Source organism: Salvelinus sp. IW2-2015, linkage group LG1 (genome assembly GCF_002910315.2).
Source record: "Salvelinus sp. IW2-2015 linkage group LG1, ASM291031v2, whole genome shotgun sequence".
Lineage (NCBI taxonomy): Eukaryota > Metazoa > Chordata > Actinopteri > Salmoniformes > Salmonidae > Salvelinus > Salvelinus sp. IW2-2015.
In genome coordinates this window covers 5,127,609-5,144,087 of record NC_036838.1, presented here as the reverse complement: position 1 = coordinate 5,144,087, position 16,479 = coordinate 5,127,609, and the positions used below count along the sequence as shown (strand labels likewise).

The 16,479-nt window shown below is 43.8% G+C and overlaps 2 protein-coding genes across 2 annotated transcripts; one reads left to right on the top strand and one right to left on the bottom strand.

Moving 5' to 3' along the window:
• The first annotated feature begins 98 nt into the window (after positions 1 to 98).
• Positions 99 to 14,860, top strand: evpla (envoplakin a). The gene is made up of 22 exons (XM_023969948.2): positions 99 to 357; positions 3,346 to 3,445; positions 3,584 to 3,738; positions 4,343 to 4,466; positions 4,820 to 4,951; positions 5,071 to 5,112; positions 5,441 to 5,602; positions 5,786 to 5,893; positions 6,092 to 6,187; positions 6,427 to 6,540; positions 7,113 to 7,259; positions 7,632 to 7,786; positions 7,911 to 8,011; positions 8,347 to 8,507; positions 9,035 to 9,171; positions 9,301 to 9,439; positions 9,732 to 9,925; positions 10,095 to 10,245; positions 10,362 to 10,445; positions 10,558 to 10,665; positions 10,822 to 10,914; positions 11,067 to 14,860. Exons 1-22 carry the CDS (start codon positions 305 to 307, stop codon positions 14,442 to 14,444), a joined length of 5,934 nt encoding a protein of 1,977 aa, XP_023825716.1. The 5' UTR covers positions 99 to 304; the 3' UTR covers positions 14,445 to 14,860.
• A 92-nt stretch (positions 14,861 to 14,952) lies between these two features.
• On the bottom strand, positions 14,953 to 16,333 carry ten1 (TEN1 subunit of CST complex). The gene is made up of 3 exons (XM_023975698.2): positions 16,197 to 16,333; positions 15,777 to 15,934; positions 14,953 to 15,706 (listed from the first exon to the last, which is right to left on the bottom strand). Exons 1-3 carry the CDS (start codon positions 16,283 to 16,285, stop codon positions 15,543 to 15,545), a joined length of 411 nt encoding a protein of 136 aa, XP_023831466.1. The 5' UTR covers positions 16,286 to 16,333; the 3' UTR covers positions 14,953 to 15,542.
• Positions 16,334 to 16,479: the final 146 nt, after the last annotated feature.

The window sequence follows — 16,479 nt, the reverse complement described above, 5'->3', positions numbered from 1 at the left end:
GAGGGTTGAACTAGAGAGGTGAGTGAGGAGAAGGGGGAGTGTGTAGAACAGGTTGGCCCGGTCCTGTGGAACTAAATAGATTGTCTGGGTGTTGAGTCGACACACTTGTTAACAGGGAGGGGCACAGGTACGCTTTCATTCAGCTTAATCACAGTGCTGACGCCAACAGGGACACACACTAAAATACGCACAGGGAGTGTGTGTCTTATCTGTGACAGCGAGAGAGGAACAGAGAGTGTAAGGGGACCAGAGAGACTTGAGTTCTGTCCGTGGAGTGGAACTTCCACTCACCAAAAGATCCAGGATGTTCAAGAAGAAGGAGAGTACTACCTTGAAGGGGTCCAGCAAGACCAGCACGTGAGTCTTTAAGGAACGATAGCAAACTCGGTCATGCAACCTCCTCCACCCTACCTCCTTCCTCCTTTCTTCTCCTTTTTCCTAAACTTGGATTTGTTTCATATTTCCTGTGTTTGCTGTGTTGCCCTCTTTCTCATAGAATCCTCTGGAATCTCCTTTGTTTATTTCATTCCTAACTCCTGGATAATGGAGATTGGAAGATAGATGGTTTACTGTGTGTTTTGGCATGTTGTTCTAGTCAAGAAGACAAACTTTGTTCTATGTAAACATATGAAGAGAAATGTTGTTTGTCTCTTTGGTTGTCTTGATGTTATTGTAGGTTTTTATGTGGCCTTAGGTCAGATTTGCTCAGGAGTAGCAGTAGATAGTCTCCGTCACCTGTGTGTGTGTGTGTGTGTGTGTGTGTGTGTGTGTGTGTGTGTGTGTGTGTGTTTGTTTTCAGGTCACGTAAAACAGATTCTAAAATTTGATGGCGTTTATCAAATGGTACGGCTCATTAGATTCACATTGATTTGGTGGCTATTCACGTCATTATAACGTTCCCCGTGGAGGGATATATGATGGCATCAAGATTTCTACGTTACCACGAAAGAGTAGGACATACAGTACTTAGATAAGGTAGATAGGGACACATATTTTTTATCAATGTTCATCCATCAATCAAGTATGACTCCTATGTCAATGCATCATCAACAGCGTAGCCTGTAGGCCTAAAATAGCGATAAATCAAATGTCACCCTATAGAAAAATATGATTCACTTGCGCTTCCCTAAGGTTGAAAATCAAACCTGACCACGGCAAAGGCAGCTTAACACCAGGATGGTTGGTGTTTATGTTGAGTCAATGGAGACTGATGTTAATGGAGATGTAACCTGCAAGTCTATGGGTGTAACACTGGTGAAAAGACTCTCATGAGAAAGAGAGGAATGGAAACGCTTGAAGCGTGAATACATGGAAGGTGTGTTAGTTGATCATTGTGATGCTATAATAACAGGATGATTGTCTTATAGTATCCATGCACGACACCTGGCCTGAGATGAAAGGTTGAGGTGATGACCGTTCAGAGTGAGAGGAGTGCCACTGGTTTCACCCTGCCTCAGGGTCACTGTGTGTCTGATGGCCCTGCTGATCAGGGCAGGGCAGATAAGGCCTCTGTCTGTGCTGTTCAGCTGGTTTCTCCACGGCCTATGGGTGTTGGCTCACCCTCTCGCCGCGGTGGTGCAAATGGGATATTTAAAGGGAATGTCTGTCCTTGTCTGATTGATAGACTGCTTGTCTTTCTGTTTATTTAACACAATTGAAACATCTGTATGAGCACTGTGAAGGGTTCCACAGTACAACTGTTGATGAAGCATTTAATGACAGTGAAGATACTTTAGTATAGTAGGTCTATCTTAGTAATGGTGGAGGGCATCCGTGTAAAATCTAGGGCCTCTGCATTTAATGTGTTTAAGGCACTTAAATATTTCACCCTGTCCATCACCTGTAGAAGTTGTCATTGGAGGGATAGTGGTGTTTAAAGAGGAGGTTTGTGAGTCCTGTAGTGCTGGTATTTAAAGGGGAGGTTAGTGACTTATCACTTCAGTGCTGGTATGGTCCATAGGGGRAGGTTGACGTGAGAACACAGATCGACGTATTACTGAATCTGTCATCTTATGATGCCGGTACAAGCATATGTAATCTCATTACATCATAATACATGTTTTACTGTTGGTAACAACACTTTCATGTCAAAATGGCTCCGTAGGTTAAAAGGAACATGGGCAGAAAGGAACATGGGCAGAAATGTTGGGGTCGTCAAATGTCGTCAGTTCAGCAAATTCAACTACACAGTTAAAGTAGTGGTCTATTTTCTACACATGCGCTGTATATCACCTGAATTGGTGACATGAATTGATCCCAACTCAGATGAAGTTGTAAGACGACAGTTACGTACAGTATTTTACAGTTTATCAGGCAATCTGAATAGCCTGCCAACTTCCAACCCTCTCTGGAGATCAATGCTCTACCTTGAACACTGCCCTGGGAGAGTACCACTAGGTCGGCAGAGAGGGAGCAATACAGGTAGTCACAGTCACACAGAGAGACAAACAAATAGTTGAGAGAGACAAACAAACAGCGTTTTGGGAATTCTCAGGTGGGGCAGTGGAAGTGATTCACCCTACTGTTGATCCCAGGTCGTTACACTATTCCCTACGTAGTGCACTACATTTGACCAGAGACATGGTCAAAAGTACTGCACTACGAAGGGAATAGGGTGCCTTTTGGGACTCACATTGGTTTCAGTTCAAGAGTGTTGTCTTATGTAGGGCCAGGAGTTTTTTCCTGAACATCAAGAACTCAGTGCCCTAGTTATAGGTTCTAACTATGGCCCAGAGTTCTTCCTGGTCAAGTCACAAAGAACTCAGGTCCTAGTCATACATTTGGACTTTTGTTAGTCTTGGATAAAGTGTTAATTTTGGACATAGGGAAGTTAGTTCACGGAGGACATCTTCACACACATCTACTCTGTCTGTGTCACTATCTATTCTTAGCCTGTGGTTTTATATCTAATGATTTTGCGTGTTAGGCTTTGTAACTGGATAGCTTATACATTTACATTTACATTTAAGTCATTTAGCAGACGCTCTTATCCAGAGCGACTTACAAATTGGTGCATTCACCTTATGATATCCAGTGGAACAACCACTTTACAATAGTGCATCTAACTCTTTTAAGGGGGGGGGGGGTTAGAAGGTTATACAAGGATAATGGCCTCAGCATCCATCTTAAATGTTTAGGACCTTGACCTTCATTGGTCACTTAAGTCAAGGACAGCAACTGAGGTGCTCGTAAATGGTCCAAAACTACAAAAAATGATTGATAGGATTCAGACAGAGATTCCATTTCCACATTCCTCTCTCTGCCTCTTTCCTCTTTGTATTTTGTATCTTCTTTGCTATTTTTCTAAATCAGATATTTAACCTTTAACCTTTGCCCTCTAAACAGTTACACAGCCAACGACTTGGCCTTGGTGATTGCACGCATGCAAAAGAATTCCGACCAGGTGGAGAAAGATGTCCTCCGGGCCGAAGAGCTACTTGCTGTGGTGAGAACACATACACATACATAACACATACTGTCTCTCTTTCTTTCTCTCTAAATAATAGTGTTTCCATGGACTTCAATTCTGGCCACTATTCATTCTCTTGACTCACCAACTGTCTTCATCCCCATTGCCATGTAGGATGAAGAGAATGAGAAGAAAAACCGGCCCCTCCAGCACCAGAAAGTGGTGGCAAGCAACCTGTCTGAGGCTGAGGGCCTGCTGAATGACCTCTTCCTGGATGTGGACAAGGCCAAGAAGTACAAACACCCCCAAGGCAGCGAGATAGAGAGCGAGTGAGTGACCTCTTCTAGGCCCATCCCACTGGGCACAGATGTCAATTCAACGTTTATTCCACATTGGTTCAACACAATTTCATTGAAATGATGTGAAAACAACATTGATTCAACCAGTGTGTGCACAGTGGGATATCTCTTATGAAAGCTGATATCATTTGGGCTCTTTAGCTGCTTCTAAAATATTAGTCTTTGCAGAAATCCATCTTTCCCTTTAAGACATTTTATCATTGGGGGATACAGAAAGGTCCAACTGCATTTATTTACTAAAACGTGGAAATCCATCTTTCCCTTTAAGACATTTGATAATTTGAGGATACAGTAAGGTCCAGCTGCATTAATTTACTAAAAGCTAGAAATACATCTTTCCCTTTAAGACATTTGATAATTTGGGGATACAGTGAGGTCCAGCTGCATTCATTTACTAAAACGTGGAAATCCATCTTTCCCTTTAAGACATTTGATCATTGGGGGATACAGTAAGGTCCAGCCTGATTTATTTACTGAAATGTGTTGCTCTTGCCAGTTCTCTTTGTTATCATGCTCATGCTAAACATACTAAACGTATTTTACCCTCCCTCCCTCAACCTTTTGGTCATTCCAGTGTCCGTCATCTTCATGACCGCTGGCTGAAAGACTGTGCCGTCTATCGTGCCATCTATGAGCCTGTCAACGATGTGGAGCTGAAGCCCAGAATCGACTGGGCTTCAGTGCTCAATCAGAAACAGGTAAAATCAAGTGTCCTCTTCTTCTTTGGCAACTAACTTAAGACCAAGCCTCCCTATTGTAAACATCCTCATAAAATCATGGTGCTCATCCCCTTGACAAACTGTTCTGTTGACCAATCCAAGCTGAACTTTACTTCAGTTGTACTATATACCGACTGACTTAGCTAACTCAACAGTACACAACACAACAACTAACAAAACAGTACACAACGTTCAGTTCATCGTTATCCTACAGTTCATGTTCATTTAAGATACCCCATAAGAATGCATACTACCATAAAGCCTCTTTAGTTTTCTTCTGAGTCTAATTGTGTCCATGACTGACCATACCGTTCTGTGCGTCTGTCTCTCAGAGGGAGGTGAACACAGAAGAGTACGGGCCCACCATGGCTGACCTGAAGAAGCAGATCGCTGCCCACAACATACTGCACAAGGAGATCGAGGCCTACAGCTCTCAGCTCAGCCCCAGCTCCACCAGCACCAAGGTAACCCCTTCAACTCTCTCATCTCCGTGACAATGAATTCAAGGGTTCATGGATTTAATGGATGTGTTTGAAAACATCTTGTAGCTAGTGACCATGACAACAATTGATTTGTGTTTCAGGAGGAGTATGCTGTCATCAAGAAACAATACAACAACCTTTCGGTACGTCATAGTTATCATATGGGTACTATGAGATCCAGAGGAGGCCGGTGGGAGGAGGTATAGGAGGATGGGGTCATTGTAATGGCTGGAGTGGAATTAATGGAACAGAGTCCAACATGCTGTTTCCAAATGTTTGATGTGTTTGATGCCGTTCCATTTATTCCATTCCAGCCATTACAATGAGCCCATCCTCCTATAGCTCCTCCCACCAGCCTCCTCTGATGGGATCGGTGGGATTTCACTTTCAACCTAAAAGTAATTGTAAGATATGTTCTCTTTTTGGTGTKACTCTTTACAGTTGTTATATAATATTGTTCTATTCCCACAGGACAATTCAAAATGGCGGCACCACTACCTAAGCAGTCTGTATGACTACATGCAGAGCTGTAACAAGGAGCTGACTTATCTAGGAGACGAACAGACAAAAATCCTGAAACAGGACTGGAGCGACCATATGTTGGACCCTCCGGACGTCCGTAGACAGTATGAGGTGAGAGTCCGTCTTCGGAGTGTCACTCAATGTCAATAAGACTTAATATAACAATAAAGTATGAAAATGTTGCTTGAGGAGGTGCTTCATAGGTTTCTGGCATGGGTGTACATTTAGTTTTCCATTACTGAATGAGCCATGTTCAGGGGCATCATATTTCATTTTTTTTTTTATCTCAATCAGAACTTCAAGAACAATAGCCTGCTGTCCCATGAAAGCGAAGTGAACAAACTCCAGGATGACGGTGATCGACTCATTGAGCTGAAGCACCCGGCTGACACCACAATACAGGTACATGCCAATTACCAATTAAAACTTTAAGTACACCTCCCCTTATAGACTATTACCATTTTACATTGTCTTCAATCAAGGATCAATCACTCTTCTATAGATTCGACTTCTACATTTAGGTCCACCAAGTTTACAATGTTCCTGAAAGATGTAGCGGTTTTCCTTTACGTGATGCCTGCATCTTTATACTTGTTTCAGGCTCAGAGAGATTCTTTGCGGAATGAGTGGCAGAAGTTCCTCAACCTGTGCATCTGCCAAGAGACCCATCTGGATTACATAGAGGATTTCAAGAAGGTAAATGTCACTCAGAATACATTAACAAGGCTTCATAGTATTTACATCAGCTTAGAATAATATTCAGATTCCCGTTTTTATTGTCAGAATGGAAAGGGTATCTTCTGTTTGGTTTTGAACCAGAAATGTCCCTCGGCACATTACCATAGACATTCAAACTGCAGCATGATCAGTAACCTGGATAGGTCAAAGATACTGTATGTGAAAAAGATACCATGTTCTTATGTGTCCCTGTTCAGTACCAACTAGATGTGGAGACACTATCGGAGTCTCTGAGTGAACTCAACTCTAGCCTGAAGAAAGTGGAAGGCTCAACTGGGAAGAGTGGCTCAGCGATGACTCTTCAACTGGAGGTAAGATAAGATATCCTTTATTAGTCCATACTAGATGGAAATTTGTCTTCTGCTTTTTTACCAGCCTCTCCGATACATACAAATACAAATGTAGGTAATGCCAGGATGTGAACACTGATATATCTATTGTACATCTGGATGCAGTTCCAATCTCATTGAATCTTCGGTGTTAACTTGCGCAGTAAACTTTCAACACACCCATGAATCATGAAGATGCTACATTGCATTTCATATTGAACAATAAAACTCACGCTTTTACCTCTGCACATTTATTATCAATGTAAAATACATGTAGAAAAGCCATTTTCAAGTCCATTCGTTTTTCTACAATGTCCATTTTTGGGCTTTAACTCCCTGCACCACAATAGAGAAATAAATGGTAGTGTGCGTGTTAACACTTCACTTCTAAAGACATTGCATTTCTTTCACACATTATCAGACGTTATCATGACATTACCCTACTAGAAGAAAAAGGGTTATGCCGAAATACAATGCAGCTGGTCCTAATTCCGCATTTTTCGCTTTACCACTCTCTCTCCTTCTCTCTTTCTTTCTCCATCTCTCTCTCTCAGGCGGAGGAGAGCACGGTGCAACGTAACGAGCAGCTCCTGGCTGACCTGAGGAAGAGGAGCACCACCATCGTCCCCCTCAAGCTGCGCCGCTGCCCGCCCACCAGGTCCACCACCGTGGATTCCCTCTGTGACTGGAAGACTGAGAAGGTATGACCAGCTGCTCTGACCTCTCACCTTTTAACTTTGACCCTGTCCCGGAGCATCCACCACAGGTTACGGTATGAAGTCAAAGCGGGTTCCAAACATCTGTAGAATCTTTGATGAAGCTACTAAGCAATGACATGAGTACTAGAATAGAATAGAATGCTCTACCACTGCACTGAGAGGTGTGTCAAGGCATGCAGCATAATGTAGGCTCGTGTAAACATCACAAAACCAAACATTACTGTAACTAGGGAACTCACTAAAGTAAATTAGAGTTCCTAGATACCTCAGTATTGGGCATTGTGTTTGTAAGATGAAAAGGAATATTTACATGTGATCCATTCTGAGGAAAGTTCTCTCTTTGTGTTCTTTTAGGCTGAACTCACTCGAGGGGACAAGTTCACCCTCAAGTCGAATTCAGACGTTGAGAACTGGAAGGTATTGACCAGCAGTGGGGCAACCAAAACCTTTCCAGGGGTCTGCTTCCTGATCCCACCCCCTGACCCAGAGGCCATTGCCACCGTAGACATGTAAGCAACAGGATAATATGTCATTTATGTCAATTATATGACATGCATATGGACAATAATACGTCGATTTTGTGAATTAAAATGCCTCAGTTCTAATGATTTTTTGTGTGTTTGTGTGCGCCAGACATGGCGATGTGCTTGACGACATCAAGAAGAGGAGGGCTGTTTATTTAGGCACAATGAAAGACAAGATCCGTTGTGTCGAAGAGAAACCCGTATACACAGGTGAGAAAAAGTTGCTCTATCAATCCCAGTACCCCAAAGCAAAGCCTTCCAAATAACTCTGGAACTGCTACTGTTACTGCTATGATCATTAACTGTAAATAAGGAGAAATGGCTTCTCTAACTTTTGATTCAACATTGTCCCTAAACCACATTGTGATATCACATTCAATTCATCACGTCATGTAAACCCCAAGCCAAAGGTTATTTATGGGACATGTGTACATATACAATGTGTGAAATTAACTAAGGCTGCAGATAAAATGGCACCCTATTCCCTACATAGTGCACTACTTTTGATAAGGCCAGATTATCATTGCCCTGTGTCCCCCACATAGCTCCTCCGTCCAACCCCAAAGCTAAAGCCGTGGCCGGTCAGCTGGATAAGCTGGATGAGGACCTGGTCAAAGCCAAGCAGGGCATGTTGAGCCGTCTGAGGGCCCCGCTTGACCGCAGTGACCCCACCACCGACCTGGCCAAGAGGCTGAAGGAGCAAGAGGTGAGAGAGAGTCTTGTTTTTAACTTTATTGAGACAGATACAAGTGGAAGTGAGCAGGAAGACAGAGAAGGAGGGAGAAAGTCTTGTTTTTAACTTTATTGAGACCGATACAAGAGGAAAGGAGCAAGGAGACGGAGAAGGAGGGAGAAAGAGAGTAGAGGTGGAGCCGGGATTCGTACCCACGCTGTGGAGTGATATGTGTTGCAGGCCACATTACCCACCAGACCAGCCTCAGGCACAGTCTAAGGGGACATCCAAAATGGCACCCTATTCAGCTACTTTTGATAGATAGAAAGCATGTCTACCAGCCATTGTAACTGTACAATATATCTTCATGCTGGTTGACAAGCTAAATCTGAATAATTATAGATTGACATTGATGACATTGATGGATTCGTGCCTCCTAAAGATGATGATGACAACGATGATGAGTCTAATGACTATGGCGATGAGGATGATGATAGTTATGATATTGTTGGTGAGGATGGTACTGGACCCTAATGATACGGTGGTTGTATCTCTCGTAGAAAGCAGCAGATGCTCTGGCAGCTATGGAGCAGCCGAAGTTGGAGAAGGACGTCTCCAAAGGTCTTGCAGCCAAACTTCAAGCTGCCAAGGAAAAGCAAGATGGCATCGCAGCCCTGGCCGACCTATTTAACAAGAAGTACGACCATTTTACAAACATACGTTATCACCGATCACCTGTCTTAGCGATATATTATCCGAAAATAGCATCAAACAGCAGATCTTGCTGTTAATTATATATATTTTTTTGTTGCCATTTCTTCTATAGGGCTAATGCATCTCTGAACCTGGAGAAGCAGATCAAGAAAGTGGATGGCATCGTCTCTGGCTTTGAGGAAAAACTGAATAAGGATGGCCCTATCCCAGATGTCCCCAATGCTATTCAGGCCCGCACGCAGGAGATCCAGGTGGGTGGGACAATTACCAGTGCACCCTATTCCCTATATAGTGAAATACTTTTGACCAGGACCATTGCCTACACTGCCTTGGATTAGTGTGCCGTTTTGGACACACCTCAGCTTTCTCAAGAGAACCAAATAGATTCTACAGTATCCTTGAACAAATTGGACCAGAGAATACCCTAGTAGTTGACTTGAAGTAATAAAGGACTGTATCATTTGACTGCACATTTCAGTCATCCCTTCTAGTTTAGCTAAATGCACACCACCAGGACACGTTTATCATATCTGTTCTCTACAGAGTCTGCGTAAGGARGTGGCGGGCTCTCAGGATGAACTGAAGAAGCTGGGCCAGGACCTGGAGACCAGRGAGCAGCTGTGTAGTTCCCTGCAGCAGGGCTACCAGGAGTACTGCCCAGACATCCATCGCCAGGGGACCCAGGTCAAACAACTACAGAACCGCTACTCTAARGTCAACAACCAYCTGAAGGAGAGGTGAGCCCAGGGCCCCTTTGTCTGTTAGCTAATGTTGACTACACACACCATGTCTGCAAATATATGGTATCAAAATAGTCCATTTGTTTGCTCGAACGTCAGATGAACAGAATAATTGTTTTCAGTTTGTCATCATGAAAGTGTTTTTCATTGCGTTTTTCTTTCTCAGAGAGGGCCTCTTGCAAGAGGCTGCAGGCAAGAACCAGGAATTCCAGAACACAAGCAAATCTCTGAACTCCTTCCTGAAAAATCTGCCTGACAACAAGATRAGCCCCAGCGATGACCTATCACAGGTCAACTCCAAGCAGACCTCCCAGAAGGTCAGTTTGTTTGTGTTGTGTGTCAYGAAGCTCTGAAATTGTTGYRGATATTCTTAAAATATCATTGTAAGACACATATTTTGCAATCAAGTTTAATTTTGTAATTTTTATTGCAGAGGGTGGTGGATGACATCAAGAGGAAGGGAGACGATCTGGATAGAGTGGTTGACCTTTCCCAAGATTTGCAGAATATCCTCAATGTAAGACTCRGATTAAGTTACATTATCCTACTGCATCATGATAAACCTTTTATTTGTGTAACAGATATTTGGATATTGAATAATAAAATATTTATTTCAACTGCTTGTGCAGGAATATGAGGTCAACACTGATAAATACAGCAGCACCCTCGATAATGTGGGAGCCAAAGATTCCAAAAAAGGTCACACCTCCACCCTTGCCGATACTGTGCAGAACCAGGTAATACTTAAAGAATGGAAGACAATAGATACAAATTACATTCATGTTTATCCACTTCTATGCAGACCAATGTAGGGCGCATCATGTTTTCCTGCATGTTTTCTTGAGCACTTTGAAGCACTCTGAAGGATGGCTGTGCTTCTTTGTYTATTACAGGAAAAGGCTGTGGTGAACCACTATGCTAAAACGTCAGCTGAGAATGACCAGCTGCTCAATCAGATGGGCTTTGCTAAGAACCTCATCGCTCAGGTGAGTTGGAAAATCGAGCTACACATAACTTCTTTCCCACTGCCAATTTTGATCAATTGAATGTGTTTAGGATACAGAATTATGAAAATGTTGAAGTATTTTCCCTGAAATTGCTTTTAAAACTATGCTTTTTTTTGTTTGACTTTTTTCAGAAACATGAGAAACAATCCATAGAACCAACCATAAAATCAACCATGAACATAAAGAGCCTGCAGCAAGAGTTGAGTGCGGAGAGCGATAGACGCAGCCGTGCTGAGACTGACGTGGAAACATTCAAGACCAGGATGTTGTCTCTGAAGAGCCGTAAAGGGATGCATCGAGTTGAGGAGAAGGAGGTACTCGAGTACTACCGCGACCCTAAACTGGAAACCGACCTAAAAGATCTGGAGGACCAAATCCACAAAGAGGCCTTGAAGCGCAGCCGTACCCAGGGTGAGYTRGAGGGTGTGAAAATCAAAATCGCRAKTTTTGGGGACGACCTCAAGTGCATCAAGCCCAAACTGGTGACRAGAGAGGTGACTGAGTTTGAGAGAGATCCTCAGTTGGATGTAGAAGCCTCCAAGTTAAAAGATGAGATCGGCAAGATAAAGAATGAGGTTCGAGTAAAAGAGGGAGAAGTCATTCAACAGAAGACAGAGGTCACCATCCTGAATGCTACAAGACCCAACATCAGGGAGAAGGTTATGAAAAAGGAGGTGATTCGATTGGAGAAGGATCCAGAGATGCTCAAGGCTGTTAAAACTTTTGAGAAGGAAATCACAGATGAAGGCAACAAGAGCAAGACTCTGAATGACGAGATCTTCCAAACGAGGAGCCAGATCAATGCATTGGAGAGGATCATTCCCACCATTCAGCCCAAGGTGATCACCAGGGAGGTGAAGAAAGTCGAACAGGACCCTGAGCTCATCAATGAATCCAAGAGGATTCGATCAGGCCTAGAAGGAGAGAAAATTGAGACAGACTCTCTGGTCAAGGAGGTCTCTCAGCTCAAAATTCGGTATAGCGAGGTGGGGCAGTGGAAGCCCAAGGTCGAACTCAAGGAAATTGTCAATGAGATCTACCGCATAGATCCACAAACAGAGTCGGAGATAATGCGTCTGAAGAAAGATGTTCAAGACTTCAACAAGCAGCGTTCTGACTTACAGGACCAGATCACTCTGGTCATGGTCGATCTGGAAGCCCTGCGTTCCAAGAAGCCAAAGGTTGAGATGAAGGAAGTCATCCAAGACGTGGTGAAAGAGGAGAGGAGCCCTGAGAACGAAAGAGAGATACAGAGGCTCAATGATCAGGTGAACCATCTGCACCGTACTTACAATAATGTAGAGGACCAGATTAACCTCCTGAGAAAAGAGAGGGACGAGTGGAAAGCAGAAAAATCCAAGGTGGAGACAAAGCTGATGACCAAAGATATCTTCAAGTATGAGGATGATCCGCTCTTGGAGAAGGAGGCAGATCGGCTGAGAAAGGAGGTACGCGAAGAGCAACAGCGTCGCCGTACCACTGAGGAGATGGTGTTCGACCTGCAAAACAAGTACATCCAGCTGGAGAGACAAAAGCCAGAAGAAACAGTGGTGGTGCAGGAGGTGGTGCGTCTACAGAAGGACCCCAAGCAGATAGTTGAGCATGATAAGCTTGGCAGGAACCTTGATGAGGAGGTTAAGTCCCGCAGGCAGCTAGAGCTTGAGATGCAAAAACTTAAAACCTTAGTGGAGGAGAAGGAGATCATCCTAAAGCAGAGTGACGAACATCAGATGAAGATTAAAGTGGAGTCTGAACTGAAACAGATCAAACTGCGCATCAAAGAGCTGGAGAATGCCCCACCGCCCGTCGAGGAGAATATCATTGTCGAGGAGGTCCTGAAAGTTGAGAGAGACCCTAGACTGGAGAGGATGACCAACGGTCTTCGCTCAGACATGGACAAGGAAACCAATGACGTCCTGAATATTCAGAGAAACATCAGGAACACAAATGTTAAGCTTGAGCTCCTTCAGCGAGAAAAGGCCGTAGAGAAGACGGTGTACAAAGAGGTGATCCGGGTGGAGAAAGACCAGACTGTAGAAGCAGAGAGATACCGCCTGAAGGGCCTGGTGTCTCAGGAGAAACATGCCAGGCAGGACCTGGAGGATAAAATCAAACAGCTCTCTGACAAACTCAACCGACTGAATGGCACTCAGTCTTCTCGGGAAGAGACAAGTCTCATTCTGGCCAGGGACGCCTCGCAGAGGGAGAAAGACAACCTCACCCGGGAGCTGAAGAAGTTGGAGTCTGAGAGGCAAGACATCAGCTTTTCGTTCCAGCAGCAGACCAAGCTGATGAGCGAGAGAAGTCAGATCAATAGGCAAAAGAGTGTCAAGATGGAGTCTGACATGCAGCGTCTGGAGAGGGAGATACTGGACGAGAAAGACACAATCCACCAGAAAGACAACACCATCAGGGAACTCCAGAGGGAAAAGGAGAAGGAAGACCATACAGAGACAAAGGAGACCAACGTCTCTACTAAAATCACCATCTTGGACCCTGATACTGCCAAAGAACTATCGCCATATGAAGCCTACCTGCAGGGACTGATCGACCGTACCCAGTACATGCATCTGCAAGAGCTGGAGTGCGATTGGGAGGAAATAACTTCCATGGGACCTYATGGGGAGACCTCTGTGCTGCAGGATCGCAAGAGCGGCAAGCAGTACTCTATCAAAAATGCCTTGAGAGATGGAAAACTGACCCAGTATGATCTGCAAAAATACAAGGATGGGAAAATGCCCATTTCAGAGTTTGCACTCCTTGTCGCAGGTGAAAAAGAAAAACAGCCCAAGTTCAACTCAATCACATCAAAGTCAGCATCCTCGCTAAAGTCGTCCCCTACAAGCAGCGTCCCTGTTCCTGCCTCTAAGGAAAGATATCCTATCGCTGGTGTAATTGACACAAACACCGACACATGCTTCTCCATACGCAGTGCAGTGGCCCGCAAGCTGATCGAAAGCGGCACGGCACAGAAGCTGTTGGAAGCGCAGGCTGCTACAGGGGGCATCGTTGACATCAACAACAAGGAGAGATACTCAATCCACAAAGCAGCCGAGAGGGACCTCATCGATTCGAGCCAACTGCAGAGTCTACTCAATGCCCAGAAAGCCTACACTGGCGTGGAGGACCCCACGACCAGAGAACGCCTGTCGGTGGGAGAGGCCGTCCTGAAAGGTTGGATGCCCAAAGAAACTGCCCTGCGTTACATGGAGGTGCAACACCTGACAGGAGGGCTGGTAAATCCCAACAACACGGACCGTGTGGGCATACGGGAGGCCATTGGAGCCAAGATGATTGACAGCACCATGATGAGAGAGCTTCAGGACGAGTACAACTACGCAAAGGAAATCGTCGACCCCACAACAAAGGATAAAATCAACTACAAGCAAGCGATGGCCCTCTGCAAGACAGATCCTCAGTCTGGCCTACTGATGCTACCTGCTTCCTCCAAAGTGTCTGGCAGCAGCTACATCCCTACATACAATTCTCATCGATTTTCTCCTAGATAATAGACCTGTTAACAGTGTGCTTGGAGGGTATTCTTGTCTCTAGGGTGATTTTATATGAAGTCAAATTATATTGTATAAACTTAAATATCAATAATACCCAGAATGTATCATTTTAATTTTGTCTGAAAATAGTGCGTAGCTCACTGTAAGGTCATGGTTGTTGCTGCTGAGTTGCTTTTGTTTACCAAAATTCTTTGGAGATGGCAGAATCTACTTTAAAAAAGGAAAGACACAAAGGAGTTTGTTTTTTTATTTATCCTTGATATTGTTTTACTAGAGCTGATGGGACACGGTGCAATGTTATTGACTAAGTTTTGCTTGTCTATTTCTTATTATTTTCCTGACACTGATCCTTTTAAACGCAACCTTGATACTGTATCAAGAAAATAATTACTCATTAAAGATTATATTGTCAACATGTTTGCTTCTTCAATTCCAACAAAATAAAATAATTAACTACCAAAAAAGAAAGCAACACGATAACACACACCTCGTCCACAAATACATCTAATATCAAATCAAGAAGAATTTATTTGTTTCTCACAAATATACATTTCCAAGCTACATATCAGTTTTCATTCACAAATATAACCATTGCATAAATGGCTACATCAAACATGCTCTCTTACCTTAGATTAGCTACAATAAGAATGTAAGTATGCATTTTATTGACCTACTTCATACACCTGACCCAACATTCAGTGAACTTGCCTAACTCTTTCAGGAGGAAGAGGGTGTCTTCCAGAACTGATATCTTATGACAAGTAATGGCAGGACTTTACAATGCACCGGAACAAGCAGCTTTTGTGTATCAATCAGGATTTCCTCAGAAGTCTTTTTATATCCCAATTCCACCCTTCGCCGTTCTAAATTAGCGAGAAGCACAGTCTCATAATTCTTAACATCCCCATGTAATCAGCTATTTGGGAAAATGTCACAACCATAAAAAAAACGGACCTTTTGACACGATCCATCTGAGGTATAAATGAGGTCATATAAACATTACATGTCATTAAATTCCACCTGGTTCATAACTTTCCACCAGTAGCACTGTATCAGTGCAGCGTTGTGACAGATTAATTGTTATTGGGGTCCAGGTCAGAGAGGAGCACGTGGCCGAGCAGCAGTAGCAGCATCTCCCTTGCTCTCCCCCCTCTCTCTGAAGTAGCTCCTCTGTTCAGTGACACCTCTCTGTAGCAGGGCTAGGTTCACCCCATCCACACAGTTCAGCACACGGGCATGGACCATCACACCATCACCTCCTGTGAAGAGATAGGTACGTGGGTTTTGGGAGTTGCAAAGCATATAAACCAAATAAAAACCTCATCTTACCCTCTGCTTTTTCAATCTCGCCCAGAACTATGTACTGGGCTCCAATGATGGGGTCAAAGGGTTCCACAAATGGAGTCTGAACAACAACTTGGTGCTGTCTTGTTGCATGCTGGATAGATAGTGTAGCCTTCGATTCCTCTGGTTGGTAACTCACCAATCTAGAAAATGAACTGGTCTGTTAGCCATGCTAAAAAAATACGATTATTAGGTAGATTGTGTTAAAGACAGTACCAGGGGAGGCTGCTAACGGAAGAACGGCTCATAATAATGGCCGGAACGGAGCAAATGGAATGGCATCGAACACCTGGAAACCATGTTTCATGCATTTGATAACGTTCCACTGATTCGCTCCAGTCATAACCACGAGCCCGTTCTCCACAATTAAGGTGCCACCAACCTCCTGCGATAGACACTCCTCACCTTCCAAATGTTCTCACTGAATCTCCCTCCTTGACTGCACCAGAGTTGACTTCCCAAAGGAAATGAAAGACTGCAGGTGCTGGAAGCATCTTCTCAAGAAGTTATCAAAGGGTAAAATAGGCCAAATACCATAAAGATGCCAGTTGTGTGTTTTGTCAGTTCAAGGCGGTAATGTTTCACAACGTCACATAACATGATTGTGTTTACCCGCCCCCTCTTCTAGCTATTCAGGAAGTTGTCAATAATTGGTCAGGCTCCAAAAAAAAGAGTTGGTCAGGCTCCA

Excerpts from the sequence above, each read along its gene's own strand:
- ten1 (XM_023975698.2), bottom strand. The coding sequence starts at position 16,285 with ATGCTTCCAGCACCTGCAGTCTTTCATTTCCTTTGGGAAGTCAACTCT. Across the intron at positions 15,935-16,196 it reads TCAGTGAGAACATTTGGAAG|ATTGGTGAGTTACCAACCAG; the intron begins GTGAGGAGTGTC and ends TTCATTTTCTAG. Across the intron at positions 15,707-15,776 it reads CGAGATTGAAAAAGCAGAGG|GAGGTGATGGTGTGATGGTC; the intron begins GTAAGATGAGGT and ends ATCTCTTCACAG.